The sequence below is a fragment of the Schistocerca nitens genome, chromosome 2 (assembly GCF_023898315.1).
Source record: "Schistocerca nitens isolate TAMUIC-IGC-003100 chromosome 2, iqSchNite1.1, whole genome shotgun sequence".
Taxonomy (NCBI): Eukaryota; Metazoa; Arthropoda; class Insecta; order Orthoptera; family Acrididae; genus Schistocerca; species Schistocerca nitens.
The window spans coordinates 890,397,343-890,416,623 of NC_064615.1; the positions used below are offsets into that span (position 1 = coordinate 890,397,343).

The following is a 19,281-nucleotide window of genomic DNA, read 5'->3' on the forward strand; positions in this document are numbered from 1 at the left end:
TAAGGCCATGGGCATTGGGGATGTTAGTGTAAAGGGAAGTGGCATGAACAGTAATGGGCAGGGCACCGTGTGGTAAAGGAACAGGAACTGTGGAGAGTCGTTGGAGGAAATGGTTGTCATCTTTTATACAGGAGGGTAGGTTTCAGATAATAAGCTGAAGCTGTTGGTCTATGAGAGCAGAGATTCTCTCTGTGGGGGCACAGTAACCAGCCACAATGGGAAGTCCTGGATGGTTGGGATTATGGACTTTAGGAAACATGTGGAAGGTAGGAATGCGGGGAGTGGCAGGGGTTTGCAGAGAGATGGACTTCAGGGAGAGGTTCTGGGATGGGCTTAAGGATTTGAGGAGAGACTGGAGGTCCTGCTGGATTTCAGGAATGGGGTCACTGTGGTAAGGTTTGTAGGTGGATGTATCTGACAGCTGGCTGAGTCCTACCGCCAGGTAATCCTTGCAGTTCAGAACAACAGTGGTGGAGCCTTTGTCCGCAGGTAAGATTATAAGGTCGGGATCAGCTTTTAGAAGGTGAACTGCAGTTCTTTCTGCAGATGTAGGGTTAATTAGCATGTTGAGGGATTTGGGGAATGATGGTGAGTCAAGGTCTGATATTAAGAAAGTCTGGAAAGTAAACGGGGTGATTTGGGGGCAGTGGGGGTGGATCACAGTTGGACAGAGGAGTGAACTCAGTCAGGCAGGGTTCAACACTGGTCTTTGGTCGAGTCTGATTGGTAGGGTTGGTGGCGAATAAGTGTTTCCACTGTAGAGAAGGAGAAAAGATCTTTAACAAGTCCTGCATGATTGAACTTGGGTGTGGGGCAATAGGTGAGGCCATCGGAAAGGACTGATATTTCTGTAGGGGCTAAGATTTCTGGAGTAAAGGTTCATGACAGTGTTTCTGTTTAGGTTATGGATTCTGTGTGGCAGTGGGAGGGAGTTTTGGATGGTGGGCTAAATGTAGGAGGCCTGCGAAACAGGGTTCGTCAGCTATGAGGGGATGTGGGGGAGGTTTTCAGGTTGTTGTAGAGGTGACGGACAGTGGTCCTCAAAAGCAGGAGTAGGAAGTGAGCAGGGTGGAGATTTTTGAGGTGGTGTTGTGCAAGTTCTACATCTACATCTATATGGATACTCTGCAAATCACATTTAAGTGCCTGGCAGAGGGTTCATTGAACCACCTTCACAATTCTCTATTATTCCAGTCTCGTATAGCGTGCGGAAAGAATGAACACCTATATCTTTCTGTACAAGCTCTGATTTCCTTTATTTTATCTTGGTGATCATTACTCCCAATGAAGGTCGATGTCAACAAAATATTTTCGCATTCGGAGGAGAAAGTTGGTGATTGGAATTTCGTGAGAAGATTCCGTCGCAACGAAAAACACCTTTTTTTTTAATGATGTCCAGCCCAAATCCTGTATAATTTCTGTGACACTCTCTCCCATATTTCGGATAATACAAAACATGCTGCCCTTCTTTGGACTTTTTCGATGTACTCCGTCAGTCCTATCTGGTAAGGATCCCACCGCGAAGCAGTATTCTAAAAGGGGGAGGACAAGCGTAGTGTAGGCAGTCTCCTTAGTAGACCTGTTACATTTTCTAAGTGTCCTATCAATAAAACACAGTCTTTGGTTAGCCTTCTCCACAACATTTTCTATGTGTTCCTTCCAATTTAAATTGTTCGTAATTGTAATACCGAGGTATTTAGTTGAATTTACGTATTTCAGATTAGACTGATTTATTGTGTAACCGAAGTTTAACGAGTTCCTTTTAGCACTTATGTGGATGACCTCACACTTTTCGTTACATAGGGTCAACTGCCACTTTTCGCACCATTCAGATAACTTTTCTAAATCATTTTGCAGTTTGTTTTGGTCTTCTGATGACTTAATTAGTTGATAAAAGACAGTGTCTTCTGCAAACAACTAAAGACGACTGCTCAGATTGCCTCCAAAATCATTAATATAGATAAGGAACAGCAAAGGGCCTATAACACTACCTTGGGAAACACCAGAAATCACTTCCGTTTTACTCAATGACTTTCCATCAATTACTACGAACTGTGACCTCTCTGACAGGAAATCACAAATCCAATCACGCAACTGAGATGATATTCCATAAGCACGCAATTTCACTACGAGCCGCTTGTGTGGTACAGTGTCAGAAGCCTTCCGGAAATCCAGAAATACGGAATTGATCTGAAATCACTTGTCAATAGCACTCAACACTTCATGTGAATAAAGAGACAGTTGTGTATCACAGGAACAACGTTTTCTAAACCGTTGTTGACTGTGTGTCAATAGACTGTTTTCTTCGAGGTAATTCATAATGTTCGAACACAATATATGTTCTAAAATCCTGCTGCATATCGACATTAATGATATGCGCCTATAATTTAGTGGATTGGGCCTGTAATTTAGTGGATTACTCCTACTACCTTTCTTGAATATTGATGTGACCTGTGCAACTTTCCAGTCTTTGGGTACAGATCTTTCGTCGAGCGAACAGTTGTATATGATTGTTAAGTATGGAGCTAATGCATCAGCATACTCCGTAAGGAACCTAATTGGTATACAGTCTGGACCAGAAGACTTGCTTTTATTAAGTGATTTAAGTTGCTTCACTACTCTGAGGATATTTACGTCTACATTACTCATGTTGCTGTAGTTCCTGGAGGGCAAGAGTTTCAATATGTGGTATGTGTTCCAAGAATTTGGGATTGCAAAGCAGAAGAATTTTACGGATGGAGAGAAGGTATTGCAAGGAGGTCTGGGCTTGGCTGATATGGTATTGCAGGACCATGTTGGTGAGGACTAAGGATTGGCGGAATCTGAACAGATGGAAATCATTGTTAAAGGAGGGGTGGCAGCTGGAGATGGATAATTTGATGTTGAGGCCATTTGGGAGGATTCCATGAGCCAAGCAACAACTCAGTACGACAAAGTAAGACCCATATCTGGTTATTGGTTTGCAAGTGTTGATACCAATGAAGTGTAGCATTATTACATACAGTGGACAAGATGTTGTGCCAGTAAGCCAAACTGTAGTCTCAGCCAGTAACAAGGAAGTCAGCTTCAACTTGACATCACTTGTGACACCAAAACCTAAGACGTCGTGTGTGTGTGTGTGTGTGTGTGTCTATATATATATATATAAAAATAAAGATAATGTGACTTACCAAATGAAAGTGCTGGCAGGTCGACAGACACACAAACAAACACAAACATACACACAAAATTCAAGCTTTCACAACAAACTGTTGCCTCATCAGGAAAGAGGGAAGGAGAGGGAAAGACGAAAGGATGTGGGTTTTAAGGGAGAGGGTAAGGAGTCATTCCAATCCCAGGAGCGGAAAGACTTACCTTAGGGGGAAAAAAGGACGGGTATACACTCGCACACACACACACACACACATCCATCCATAATTTGATGTTGAGGCCATTTGGGAGGATTCCATGAGCCAAGCAACAACTCAGTACGACAAAGTAAGACCCATATCAGGTTATTGGTTTGCAAGTGTTGATACCAACATCTACATCTACTGTATATCGATACTGTGCAAATCACATTTAAGTGCCTGGCAGAGGGTTCATTGAACCACCTTCACAATTCTCTATTATTCCAGTCTCGTATAGCGTGGATGGTGGATGGTGTGTGGTGTGTGGATGGATATGTGTGTGTGTGTGTGCGCGAGTGTATACCCGTCCTTTTTTCCCCCTAAGGTAAGTCTTTCCGCTCCTGGGATTGGAATGACTCCTTACCCTCTCCCTTAAAACCCACATCCTTTCGTCTTTCCCTCTCCTTCCCTCTTTCCTGATGAGGCAACAGTTTGTTGCGAAAGCTTGATTTTTGTGTGTATATTTGTGTTTGTTTGTGTGTCTATCGACCATATATATATATATATATATATATATATATATATATATATATATATATATATATATATGAATATCTCATCATCTTTCTTTTTAGATATATTTTTTCCACGTGGAATGTTTCCCTCTGATATATATATATATATATATATATATATATATATATATATATATATATATATAACAGAGGGAAACATTCCACGTGGAAAAAATATATCTAAAAAGAAAGCTTGCGCTTGAATTTTGTGTGTATATTTGTGTTTGTTTGTGTGTCTATCGACTTGCCAGCGCTTTTGTTTGGTAAGTCTCACATCTTTCTTTTTATATATATATATATATATATATATATATATATATATATATATATATAGATGAATATAACAGAGGGAAACATTCCACGTGGAAAAAATATATCTAAAAAGAAAGATGATGAGACTTACCAAACAAAAGCGCTGGCAGGTCGATAGACACACAAACAAACACAAATATACACACAAAATTCAAGCTTTCGCAACAAACTGTTGCCTCATCAGGAAAGAGGGAAGGAGAGGGAAAGACGAAAGGATGTGGGTTTTAAGGGAGAGGGTAAGGAGTCATTCCAATCCCGGGAGCGGAAAGACTTACCTTAGGGGTAAGTAGACTTGTTTGTGTGTCTATCGACCTGCCAGCGCTTTTGTTTGGTAAGTCTCATCATCTTTCTTTTTAGATATATATATAGATGGAAACATTCCACGCAGGAAAAATATATCTATAAACAAAGATGATGTGACTTACCATATGAAAGCGCTGGCAGGTCGATAGACACACAAACAAACACAATCATACACACAAAATTACAAAATTCTAGCTTTCGCATTCAACGGTTGCTTCATCAGGAAAGAGGGAAGCAGAGGGAAAGACGAAAGGATGTGGGTTTTAATTCTATATATTTGGTTTAGATTGCTTTCTCCATTTGCACTCAAACATTTTTACATGGTTAACTTGGTTTCTAAATTAGTTTCACTCACAGATTAGGAATCCGCTTGACCAAAGTAACAAGTCCTTTTTTCAAACATGTCATGTTGTGCTACTAAAAAAGGAGATAGACTGATTGCAAGAACTACAAGTCACCATTCCTATTTAATTAAAGCCAATCGACATCATTTCAGGAACTACACATCATCATTCCTGTTTCACTACACCAGGCAGCTACATCTTCAGTCATAATTCACAAGCCCAATGGATCATTAACAGCCTGAGACAATATCAAATCTGCATTAAACATTCATTGTTAAGTAGAAACTTCACCAATTCCTCATCCAGAGGACATAACGGCTAAACTATTTGGAGGCCAATATTATTCAAAAAAGATTTGCCACATATTTACTTGCAATTCAGTAAAAACACTCATGGTCATAAATATACTTTAAAACAAATCTGTTTCACAGGACCCCTGTTCAACAATAGATTATGATACATATTCTGCTTAATGAAATTCCCAATTCAAATCAATTTTCAACAAATGTTTTTCCGAAAATTCCAAATCTGATATTCAGAAACATTTTGTGGGTCTGAAATTATGTTTGGTAACATTTATTTGAAATTTCCTGTTTTTCATATGTTCTGTAATATTTTGGAAATGAATTTTTATCTTTAACTTCTAGCAACATTAATTCTCCTATAATTTCATTTGTATCTTCCAATTATAATTGGCATGTATTTTACATTTTGAAATATTTCATTATGAAAATTTGTCACAGCATTTCCCTATCCTTAAAAATAAAAACCATTTCAATTTTGCGTAAATACCAAAAGAGATTGAGATGTTAATGTAGTAAGATTGTATCTTTGATGCTTTGCACCAAGGAGTGGTACTACCTTTTTTAGTTTTCTTTAGTTTTTGGGAGTAATGGAAAGAGAACAGTCATAAAAAGTGTTGGGCTCACTTCATATAAGATGGAGTGAATTGTGTCTAGGAAAAATGTCACTTTTAATGATTCTACAACGATGAAAATAAATTCAATATTATCAATTACAAAATCAGTGATTATTTAAAAGTGACTCCCTGTAACAAAATATGATTTATTTTAAAATGAAAAATGAGAGGTGAATTGTTCGATTAATTGAACTTGGCAGTAAACTATGACACATTAGCATCTACAAATTAATATCTTCACCAAAACATATTAAACCTGGGCCTCATGCAGAATCATACCCACACAATATATATTTGGACAAGCTGAGCCACAAATTACTTCAATTAATCAAGATGAGTATTATTACTATTTCTTAGGTTATGCAACAAACATAGTCGGAACTGCTTATTCTATAGTGTGATTTCCCATCATTTAATGTTATACATTTACATATCTAATAACTCAGACAAAGAAATCTTACTGTTTAAATTACAACAATTGAATAATTTCTCATTCACTGGACTCAAGTTTTGGGACTGTTAGAACCCTTTGATCACTATTGATACAACTGGTTACCATTTGGAATTTCAAGTATTCCAGCAATATTTATTAACAAATTTCGTATAACCAGTTACCATGATATGAGTATTATTTTTATTTGAACTGTAGGCCTATTTCAGCTATACTTCTTTCAGAATTTTCATGCCGATGGAATATATAACATAACTCAGCTGAAGAGGTCAACTGTCGCCATTCATTCATGTATGCTAAGTTGCAGTACTGGGGTGCCAGTTCCTGCATTTGTCACTGATAAACAGCAGTCAGCATGGGTGCATGAAATAGGCACCTGAAGGAGAAGCCTATGCACAGCCACATTTGATGAATACCCACTGAGGAGACTGTGTTGATAGCTCCTCGGTTCATCTGGGTGGTTTGTTGCTCAACAGTTGCACAGCTACTAGCCTGTACATTTCTCCACAGCCGTCGTTCATCCGTTTTATCTATGGCCCGCAGTGCACCGCAGCTGCCTCAGCACCAGTTTTGGATAATACCCAACCTTGGCCCATCACAGAACAGTTCACAGTAACTCTCTGCCATACCTTCCTATTCATTATAAATCCTAATCCCATTATATTATCTTCTGCAGCTGTTGGTATTACTCTATCTTCATCTAACCAGAAATCCTTATCTTCTTTCCATATCACCTGATTGACCCCACTATATCTGGATTGAGCCTATGCATTTATAGTATCACATTTTCTAGCTTTCTACTATGTTCAAACATCTGACATTCCAAACTCTAACTCTTAGTATGATACTCTTTCACTGATTATCCAATCTTTTTCTCATGGTTACATCCTCCATGGTAGTCTCCTATCAGAGATCCAAATGGGGGGGGGGGGGGGGGGGCTAATCAGAAATCTTTTGTTGATGGGAAGAACATCATGGCACTTGAATTTTTCAGAACAGTTTCAACATCAAGCCACAAGATGTTGCCCTGAAACTCTGTCCACTCATCCGCACTCTTTGGCAAGAATTTTGGCAGAAAGGGGGTGACTTCTTGTACTGTACGTCTTGTGCAGCCACTGCTGAAGAAGTTTACTCAAAATTTAAGCAGTAGTTTGGTTTGAAACTGAGACCCCCCACAGGTTTTGATTATTAATTAAAGATGCTGTCCCAAAATGACGGTTGCAAATTACTGTTGGAAATTAGAAATGGAATCCATGTTGCTACTAAAAAGTCATTTTTGCTTCCATTGCTACCGCTGTTGCTATGGTTGTTTTTGTAGATTTTCTGTGCTTTTAAATTTTGTAGTAGTTTGCATTAGATTTGTTCGATGTGAAAATATATCTTTTTTTCTCCCTTTAGTTTGAAACAGTAACCACTTTTTTATATAAGGATTAAGAAACAACAAGCTATGGGCAAAGCACACCCAGTTCAGCAGTATTATGCAAAAAAAGTGATTTACTTGAAGCTATTCAGAGTAGTGTCCCTTGAGTCATTTTCCATTGTCTTATAATTGTAACTTGACTTTTTGTGATCCTGTTTTATTCGCCTCCTCATCTGTGTATGAAATATATTTTTGGTTTGGATCCGGAGAATAATTTGATTTTACTGGTTTGTCAGTAACAAAAGAACTCTAAAGTGCCAATAATAGGAAATTCAATTTTAAAAAAATTACTACAGGAAGCAAACTATGACGTGTGTGGCAATCTGAGTTTTAATGATGCAGTTCAAGTAAATGAGAAGGACAACAGCAACAAACCACACTATAATCCCAGATGTGCAAGATGTTGCAACTGCAAGAAGTATGGACACCTCTTGAAAAACTGTAGCAGTAAAATAAGTTATAAGACATTCTCAATGATGCAGTTTTAGCTAAAAATGCACGAAGTCTAGTATGTACATTCTGGTGCATCAGCACATATGTCAAAGTACCTACGTAATTTGTATTTCACAAACTCAAGAGCTGAGTTCACAAGTAGTAGTGATTAACGATGGCAACTTACCTACTAAGGGAACAGGTTGTATGCATATTGAAGCACTAGTAGGTATGGAGAAGATAAATTTGTTCCATTTATGACAACTGAGTGCAGTTTAATTTTCCATAAGAAAATAGTGGAATAGGGCCACTCAGACATTTTTCATGATTGTGGCTGTCGCATTCCTGATGCAGAGAAGAAATTGACTGCCATAGCGTCATTAATCAATGGATCAACCAAGTGAAACAAAGGAAGTATTAAAACAAAGTGTCCATCCTTATCTAACGAAGCAGACCTATGGAGTGTAAGATTAGGTCACCAACGCTCACATATGAAGTAAGAATTATGAACAGGTTTGACCAGTTGCATTAGGTATCAAGGAGCTGCCAACAGTGCGGGCATTATGTGCCTAGAAGGTAAGCAAACTAAATTAGACTTCCCTACCCACATTACACTTCTGGAGCTAAAAGGATTTTGGAATTAATACATTCTGATTTGTGCAGCCCAATGTCGACCACATCAATGTGGGAGCTAAATATTTCCTACCTGTAACTGATGATTTTTGAAAAAGATGTCCCTTTCTCTGTCAGCAATAAATACAAAGTACCTCACAATTTTAAAAGTTTGTGATGAAAGATTTTGTCTCTTACAACCTGATAATGGAAAGGAATACATAAATGAGAGATTAATGAAATTTTTAAAGAGCAACAGAGTTAAACATCAAATCACAGTTTTTCACATTCTTGAACATAATAGTGCAGCAGAGAGATAGAGTATAACTGTAATGATAAAGAGCGAGATGTGTGTTATTTGATGAGAAATTACCTATGAAATTTTGGGGCCATCAGATCACCACCAGAAGCAGCCTTCTTATGGAAGAAACATGGCCTCTGAAATCTGAGATTATTTGGCAGCAAAACATTTGTCCACATATTAAAGAAATTTGTTGAGAGCATAGTTGCTGGGTACTGCTGAGATAGCAGTGCATTTTAGTTGTTCCATCTGCTTCAGTAAACAACTACAAAAGCTAGAGACAAAATGTTTCAAGAACAAACAATTCAGAAGAGAACTGACAAACTAGTAACATAAAATTATTCACTGGATCCAAACCAAAAATATACTTCATACACAGATGAGGAAGAGAATCAAGTTACACTTATAAGACAATGGGGTGCAAAATGACTCAAGGGACACTACGCTGAATAAAAACATTTTCTTTTAAACTACAAATCATCTCAACAATTACTCAGAAGATCTTCCTGAATACTGGACACAAAGAACATGGGCAGTTATGTTTTCAATCACATTAAAGATTCACTAGAATCCACTTTGGAAGAAGCATTGCAATCTAAACACTCTCAGAAATTGACTCATGCTATTCAAGGTGATCAAAAGTCACATGCAGAAAATCAAACTTGAGAATCAGCAATCCTGCTTCTAAGTAAAAAAAGTTAAAAATCCACTGTGGGTCTCCAAGACAAAAAGAGATTTACAAAGGCAAATAATTCACCGTAAAGCCCATCTGATGGTTAAGGGATTTGCACCAGTCAAAAGTTTAGACTATGAAGCAACATGCGTACTGGTAATATGATACAATAAGCAAAGATATTTATTTAGTCTAGCTGCCAAATACAACATAGGCACATATCATTGCAATGCAGTTAAACGAGAGTTGTTCAATAAGTAATGCCTCACATTTGTTTAAAAGCCATTAATATGCACAGACAGAAATCCTTGTTGGTGCTTCACATGTGATGTTTGTTCTGTGTGCTAGGGAAGTTTCAAACTGTTCTGGCACATGGCACAGCGGTAGTACAGTGTCAAAATGGTGTCTACACATGGCTCACTATGGCTCACATAAGCAGCATGCTGTTATTGAATTCTTGAGTGCAGAAAAAGGAACCATGGTGAACATCTATAAATGTTTGTGTGCAGTGTATGGCAATGCTGCAGTTGATAGGGAGTACAGTTGGGCGATGGATTAAGAAAGTTACAGCCTAAGGAAATGCAGAAACAGAGCTCCACGATCAGCCACACTTGGGACGTCCTCTCACAGCCACTGCTCCAGACATGCTGAATTGTGTCAATGCCATAATTCGTGCCAACCAGCGCATCACAACTCGATTCTCTATGCGGTACACAGTTTGAAGATGACGAGAGTGTCAGTCATGTAGTGAAAACATGGCTACATCAACAGGACAAGAGCTTTTGCTAGGAGGGAATACATGCTCTTCCACAACGTTGGTGTATGGCCATAGATTGTGATGGAGACTATGTAGAAAAATAGGACATGGACAAGATGTGTTGATTTATATTGTCACCAAATTCTGACTCTTAACAATAAAGGATGTAGGGGCTTGTCTCACTAGGGGTAAGATAGATACTGCCTACAGGAAAATTAAAGAGACCTTTGGAGATAAGAGAACGACTTGTATGAATATCAAGAGTTCAGATGGAAACCCAGTTCTAAGCAAAGAAGGGAAAGCAGAAAGGTGGAAGGAGTATATAGAGGGTCTATACAAGGGCGATGTACTTGAGGACAATATTATGGAAATGGAAGAGGATGTAGATGAAGATGAAATGGGAGATATGATACTGCGTGAAGAGTTTGACAGAGCACTGAAAGACCTGAGTCGAAACAAGGCCCCCGGAGTAGACAATATTCCATTGGAACTACTGACGGCCTTGGGAGAGCCAGTCCTGACAAAACTCTACCATCTGGTGAGCAAGATGTATGAAACAGGCGAAATACCCTCAGACTTCAAGAAGAATATAATAATTCCAATCCCAAAGAAAGCAGGTGTTGACAGATGTGAAAATTACCGAACTATCAGTTTAATAAGTCACAGCTGCAAAATACTAACACGAATTCTTTACAGACGAATGGAAAAACTAGTAGAAGCCAACCTCGGGGAAGATCAGTTTGGATTCCGTAGAAACACTGGAACACATGAGGCAATACTGACCTTATGACTTATCTTAGAAGAAAGATTAAGGAAAGGCAAACCTACATTTCTAGCATTTGTAGACTTAGAGAAAGCTTTTGACAATGTTGACTGGACTCTCTTTCAAATTCTAAAGGTGGCAGGGGTAAAATACAGGGAGCGAAAGGCTATTTACAATTTGTACAGAAACCAGATGGCAGTTATAAGAGTCGAGGGACATGAAAGGGAAGCAGTGGTTGGGAAGGGAGTGAGACAGGGTTGTAGCCTCTCCCCGATGTTGTTCAATCTGTATATTGAGCAAGCAGTAAAGGAAACAAAAGAAAAATTCGGAGTAGGTATTAAAATTCATGGAGAAGAAATAAAAACTTTGAGGTTCGCCGATGACATTGTAATTCTGTCAGAGACAGCAAAGGACTTGGAAGAGCAGTTGAATGGAATGGACAGTGTCTTGAAAGGAGGATATAAGATGAACATCAACAAAAGCAAAACAAGGATAATGGAATGTAGTCTAATTAAGTTGGGTGATGCTGAGGGAATTAGATTAGGAAATGAGGCACTTAAAGTAGTAAAGGAGTTTTGCTATTTGAGGAGCAAAATAACTGATGATGGTCGAAGTAGAGAGGATATAAAATGTAGGCTGGCAATGGCAAGGAAAGCGTTTCTGAAGAAGAGAAATTTTTTAACATCCAGTATTGATTTAAGTGTCAGGAAGTCATTTCTGAAAGTATTCGTATGGAGTGTAGCCATGTATGGAAGTGAAACATGGACGATAAATAGTTTGGACAAGAAGAGAATAGAAGCTTTCGAAATGTGGTGCTACAGAAGAATGCTGAAGATTAGATGGGTAGATCACATAACTAATGAAGTATTGAATAGGATTGGGGAGAAGAGAAGTTTGTGGCACAACTTGACCAGAAGAAGGGATCGGTTGGTAGGACATGTTCTGAGGCATCAAGGGATCACCAATTTAGTATTGGAGGGCAGCGTGGAGGGTGAAAATTGTAGAGGGAGGCCAAGAGATGAATACACTAAGCAGATTCAGAAGGATGTAGGTTGCAGTAGGTACTGGGAGATGAAAAAGCTTGCACAGGATAGAGTAGCATGGAGAGCTGCATCAAACCAGTCTCAGGACTGAAGACCACAACAACAACAACAATAAATATGTTCTAAGAAAATAATGTGGGGCATGGGCATTACTTATTGAATGACGCTTGCAGCTTTTTCACAGACAACTTGAAAGAAGAAATTTATGTTAAAATCCCCACAGTTGACTACATGACAAAACAGTAACAGACAAAAGCATTGAAAGACTTAAGAAATCAGTCTACAAAGTTAAACACAGATACTGCTGTTGGAATATCAAAATGGATAAAGCTCTTTTAAGTTTAAATTTCAGCAGGTGCACAGCTAACCCCTGCGTCTACCACAAAATCAAGGAAGGGGTATATTCATTGTATCGATTTCCATAGATGACATTCTGATTTTTTCTAACAATTTGCATCAAGAAAATTCATTTAAAGAGAAACTAAGGGAACAATTTCAACTAGAGGACAATGATTATGTGAACTTTATGTAATATAGAGAAACCATTGTGTGTCATGTTTTATACTTGTATAGAATTATGTATCGATTTTTTACAGATAATATATCTGGGTCGGCGAGTACTGGAACCACCATAGACGATATTTACTAAATATCAAACAAAGATGTATTAAACCGAGTATAAATAGTAGTCACCGAGCATTAATTTCTCTGTCATCTTTTTGGAGTTACATGAGTAGGAAGAGCCTGTGACGCTATATTGTAAGTTTGTGTGGCATTCTTTTGTCAAGATTCAGAGACGCCGTTAGGCATTGATTTGTAAAGGTGTGTAAGAATATAATCAGTCTAAATGTTTTGAACAGAGTTACTTAGTGAAAACTTGCATTATGATATGTAATCAGCTTGCCTGGTATTTTATCCCATCCTTTTAAGACATTTTCAGCTATTTAAATATTATTTGTGGTGCAGAGCTGCGCTGCGAACGAATGAGCCACTGCCGCGGCACATTCAAACTACATCCAATGAAACCAATCATACCGCAAAGAAGTGGACAGGTAATAGTGAACTAAAATTATTCCTTTCAGCTTTCGGGATTGCAGGGCAGAGCAGCAGATTTTATGATGTGTTTTACAGGTGGATGCGGGCTGTGGATGATGTTATATTGTTAACACTTAAAAAGGATAATTTACCTTCATGACATAAAAGAAATCTTGCTGTGCGTAGTTCTGGTCTGGCAAACATTATAGTAAAAACATTTTCTCTCTGATAATTGTCTCATGTTCATCGTGGTACTTATTGGTGTTTTAATGTTAACAAAAATCCACTGCAAAATTTTGATGTTGAACAAACATTGCGTACTGTAACATCAGTATTGATAACAAAATAATTTTCAGTAGCCTTTTCAATAACTGTAAAGAAAGAAAGATATGTTGACAGAAACGAAACAATGTTCCTTTTATAGAAAGCCAGTTTCAGGATAATAAGAACGTAATATATTTTGTTTAGTTGAAAATTAATGATCCAAAGAAAGTCACAGCACAGCATCCATAAAAAGTATTTCAAGGCTCTTTTTGTAGCAACATATTTTATCACATCCATTTATCAATATATTAGTTGCTACGCAAGCAATAAAAAAGAGAGAGAAAACCTATGAAACAAATTGAACGTTAGAGAAGTATAACATGCAAGACTGTCAGCTGATCTCCTCACTGCCACATAATAATAAAATATTAACTCACAAAATGAGCCCAAAGACAGACATAGAAAGGGATGCCATGAAGAATAACCCATACAGAGAAGCAGTACGGCCCCTAATATATGCACAATTAGGTACAAGACCAGATCTTGCATATGCAACTAGAGTGGTAAGTCTGTTTAATAATAACCTAGAAACATCCCACCGACAAGTTATAACTAGCCTCCTATGGTACCTAAAGGAAACTTAAGATTTCAAACTACAGTTTCCTAAAGATGAGGGCCATGACGTCACAGGATAAACCAATTCTGACTGGGCTGGGGGCCCTGGGGATAGAAACTTGATTACTAGTTTTTTTTGGATAAAGTAATGTTGGGATATTGGGCCACATTAATATAAAACTACTAAACTGCCAACATTCTGACCGACTTGCTGCGGACCTCTTCAAAGCAGTTCACTGCTGTACTGTCACTTTTGGTTATTTGGAGGTTACCAACAGGAAAAAAAAAGGAAAGAAAAAGTAACAGCAACATCTCTCTTGATGACAGCAGCACACTACGTCACATTAACTTCTGTCTGTCAGGAAGCACTTTGACTGCGATGGTTGCTAAAAGAATTATTCCATTCCCAAAAAGATGGCCCGATTTAAAGTTATGCAACAACAAAGGTGCACCATTCTTGAAGTTTTCCTGGCATACTGAATATTCAATGAGGTTTTGGGATTGCAGCCAGATCATGTTGACTTCTTACCACAGTATTTCAGCTGGCAATCATCCATCCATCTTCAAGTGAGTGTCCGACACTAGAGACGGCAAGTTCCTGGCATCGGTTTTATAGCAAAAATTGGCGTGGAAAAGCATGCACACAGGCAGCAATCACAGGAGTGTCCTCTATTGAAATATGTGCCCTCTGCAGATACTGTTCTATCTGTGGTGCGCAGACGCCTGCGTAATGGTGAAACTACAGGTCCGTCCTCTTTCAGAATGTGCACTTGCAACGCCAAAACCAGATGTCAGATGTCGCCAGATGTGTCATTATGAATAAACTGTTTTCCCTCAGAAGAAATTAAGAGTTCACCGGGTACCAAGCCTTGTTCTGTTGAAAGCTGTCATCATGATTGATAAGATTTTGTGCTAGACGTATTTCCCTAGATTCTTTAATTACTGAATCACAAGAAGTTCTGGCTAGGGCCAAGATTTTTGTGTGAGGAAAATCCATAGCATGTCCTGTTGTAATACAATGTTCAGCTACGGCCAACTTACTGGGCTGCAAAAGACAAGTGTTGCACTCATGTTCAATGCACCTTTCATGTACTGTGCGTATCGTCTGACCTACGTAAGCTTTGCCACTCTGGCAAGGAATTTTGTACATCCTTGCCCTCCGCAGACCCAGATCGTCTTTTACCGAACTGAGAAGTGCACCAATCTCTGCCAGTGGCCGGGAGATTACTGAAACTTTATGTTCCCGTACGATCCTGCCTACTTTAGATGAAAGGTTGCCGACATATAGAAGGAACACCCCAGACTTTTAAGAGCGTCTTATCTTCTTGATGTTGTGGGTGGTCACGTTTCTTCCTCCTTAGCACTGTGCTAATCTGATGGGGAGAGTAACCATTCTCTTCGAAACACTCTGCAGTCAATTTAACAGTTAAGTTTTTGTACTCCGTAACACTGTCTGTGCTCGGGAAAGGCTCGAACTCAGGCCCTACGCCAAGAACCCTGCCTCTGACTAATTTTATTAGTGCTGTTGAGGAAGTTGTTAGACCTCTTCCTAGTGATGCTGCAGAAGAAATAAGACATGAAACATGTCGTGCACTCACGAAAGCTCCACCTCAGAAGAGCTTCATTTCTGCCACAGCGATGGCCACACTACGAAAGCTACGAGAAGATCCTCAAACAGTGGTCTTACCAGTGGATGAGATAAATGCTACCATGCTGTTGCCTTGTGAGGTTTATGAACAGACAATTTACAACTTGCTGAGTGAACCAATCACTTTTTTATGGAAGACTTTGAGGAAAGGGTACTTGATTTGGCAGAACTTGAACTGAGAGTCTTCTGGGGATAAATGGATGGCACACGCTCCATGGTAAAGAACAACTGTCAATTATATTGCAATATCTGAATGCAATCCACAAGAATATCCAGTTTACGATGGAAATAGAGAAGGATGGTTGCTTATCATTTTTGGACATCTTGGTTAGTACGAGAGTGTACGGGTTATTAGGGCATTCTGTCTAACATAAGCTCACATATGCTCACACATACAGACCTTTACCTGTAAGTGTCGTGTTGCCATCAGCCTTCACAAACTACCAGCATCCTTAGAACATTGGTGAACCAGTCACATGTTGTTTCTGATGGAGACTGCCTTACAAAGGAGCTAGAACATCTATATTTGGTGTTCAAAGACAATGGTTACTCTCCACATCAGATTAGCACAGTGCTAAAGAGGAAGAAACATGACCACCCACAACATCAAGAAGATAAGGAGCTGTTCAAATCCAGGGCGTTCCTTCCGTACGTCGGCAATTTTTCATCTAAAGTAGACAAAATCCTAAGGAAACATCAAGTTAAAGTAATCTTCTGGCCTTCAGTGGAGATTAGTGCCCTTCTTGTTTCGGTAAAAGGCGATCTGGGTCTACAGAAGGCAGGTACCTACAAAATTCCTTGCCAGTGTGACAAAGCTTATGTAGGTCAGATGATACACACAGTACATGAAAGGTGTTTTGAACATGAGCACCACACTTGCCTCTCACAGTCCAATAAGTCGGCCGCAGTTGAACATTGTACTTACCACAGGACACACTATGGATTTTTCTGCCACAAAAATCTTGGCCCCAGTGAGAACTTTTTGGGGTTTGGTAATTAGTGAATCTATGGAAATATGTCTAGCACAAAATCTTATACATCGTGATGGCGGCTTTCAACTGGACAAGACTTGGGACCCAGTGATCTCTCTAATTTCTTCTGAGAGAAAACAGTTTATTCATAATAACACATCTGGCGACACCTGATGTTTGGTTTTAACGACGCGATCGCGCATTCTGAAAGAGAGTGGACATTTAGTTTCACCTTTATGCATGCATCTGCGTTCTACAGATATAACAGTGTCTTCAGAGGCCGTGGATTTCAATAGAAGACACTCCTGTGACGGCCGCCAATGCGCATGTGTTTCTGCACCAATTTTTGCTATAAAGCCGATGCCGGGAACTTGCAGTCTCTAGTGGAGGACAGTCACCTGAAGATGGATGGCTGATTGCTAGCTGAAATATTGTGGCACAAAGTCAACATCATCCAGCTGCAATCCTGAAACCTCATCGAATAAAGGTGCACCAATTAAACACAAATGGATAGAAACGTCACACTAAACACATTACTACCAGCCATTACTTCATCACGGAAAAAACTGATTCAGAAGAAATAATAGCGGGTCAATTTCAACAAATGAAATGGTTGCAACATGATGAAAAAGCTCGTGCCAAGCTCCAGACATCATCAACTAATACAAAAATCTAGACTATGCAAAGTACAGAGTGGCTTTGCTTCTGGTGGAAGAGCTGTAAATTATGAACTAGAAATCATACCCATGCTAGAAAATCATCTTTGGCACCATTGCTACAGATGTTGCTGTTGACACTTCTTGTAGGTATTCTGTGCTTTTACCTTTTGTAATAGTTTATGTAACATTCACTCTGAGTGAAAATAAAACATTTTTTCTCTTTATTTTCAAACCATTATTGTTTTTTTATTCAAGGATTAAAAAACAACTGTCTTCACAGTAAAAATAGTAGACAGTAGTCGTGCGTTTGTGAGCTGTACTTGTGTGTGTGTGTGTGTGTGTGTGTGTGTGTGTGTGTGTGTGTGGTCCGCTTCTGGAGAAGCACTATTTGTTTGAAGTTTAGCAGATGCATTCATTCTGTCTGTCAGCAACTAAAAGCCTCCTCCATGTAGTGAGTAGCAATCTGTCCTGTTCATACTGTTCACATCTAAATTAGGTTTTCAATACACAACCTACCTGAAGGTGATCTGGATCATTTGCTGCATGGCAGTTCAACGTACAGCTATGACCACAAAGTAGCCTGTCTTCACAAGGAAATGAACACTTCACATTTTTAACATCTTGAAAGCAAAGTTTCTTTGCTGTGTGTTTACATGGTTCCAATACAGCTTCCACTACTTCCTTGCAATAATACATGGTAATACCAACGTGACAACATGCTATTGTTATTATATGTTGACATGGAAGCACCTTCTCCACAGATGTTTCACAGTTTCCACAGTCTTCGTAACATTTTTTAAGGCACTTGTGACCCAATGGACACCGTTTTGGAACCCTGAATAATAAAGGGAAAGATTTTAAAATTTCATTAAATAATAATAATAATCTATGTTAGCAGTATTTTTGAAAATCTACAATAAGTGGATGAACACATAATGTAACCACATCACCAGCATACAAGTACTTGGCATGATTCACCTTATAAAAAAAAGTGTAAACTTAAATATAACCGACGTACAACAAGTTTCAAAATTATTGAAAACAAGGAAGAAAATGTACTTGAAAAATCTTTTTCAATGAATAATAAAAATATATTTTATGGTCCCAGGAATCAACCTGGGAAGAACTCTCAGCTCTGTGAAACGGGAGTGAAATGCATAGTTGGCACATTCATGTAGGAGTAAGAAAAATGGCACATTCATGTAGGAGTAAGAAAAATATCACCTACCTGTCACCATCAACATCAATTCTCTCCACACGGTAGCTGAGACAACATTAGATGTTTTCACAAAACACATTTTGATAATGGCACCATAAGAGAAAACATTCATTGATCAAAATTTGATGAAATCACGTGACTACAGGATCTATAAAGCATAACTGGATCAGACAGTGATGAAGAATGTACCTCATTAAGGGGTTCATCATCAACAACACAATAGCAAACTTCAGTCTCCTTCTCATCTATGCCCATGCTCCCATCAATAGCTCGATAGCAAGAATAAGAAGGATATTGAAAAAGTATGGTACCTCTAGAGAGAAGTAGAAGAAACAATAGATATTGTTCTTGAACATCATACAACTATCACAGTGAGGGACTTTAATGGTCCGATTGGGAAGGAGAGAAGAGTCAAGAACACAGTCAGAGAGATCACAACCAAAAAGAAGACCAACATGAATGGAGAGCAACTCACTGACTGCTGAAGAAACTAGAAATATGACCAAAAATCTGCACCATTCAACCACCTTCCCAGGAAAGCTAAGACATGACAATACCCCATTAGTCCAGATCCAATTGTATCATGTTACTTTAACAGGAAAAGAAATGAGGAAATGCTCAATGTGAAGATATTGA

The 19,281-nt window shown here is 38.7% G+C and overlaps 1 protein-coding gene across 1 annotated transcript in view; it reads right to left on the reverse strand.

The window, feature by feature from the left end:
* The window catches only part of LOC126237202 (NFX1-type zinc finger-containing protein 1-like), a 399,723-nt gene that overhangs the window by 201,759 nt on the left and 178,683 nt on the right, over positions 1-19,281 (reverse strand). Inside the window, exon 7 of the mRNA XM_049947082.1 lies at positions 17,943-18,261. Coding sequence (XP_049803039.1) covers positions 17,943-18,261 — 319 coding nt within the window. The remainder of the gene's footprint in view (positions 1-17,942; positions 18,262-19,281) is intronic.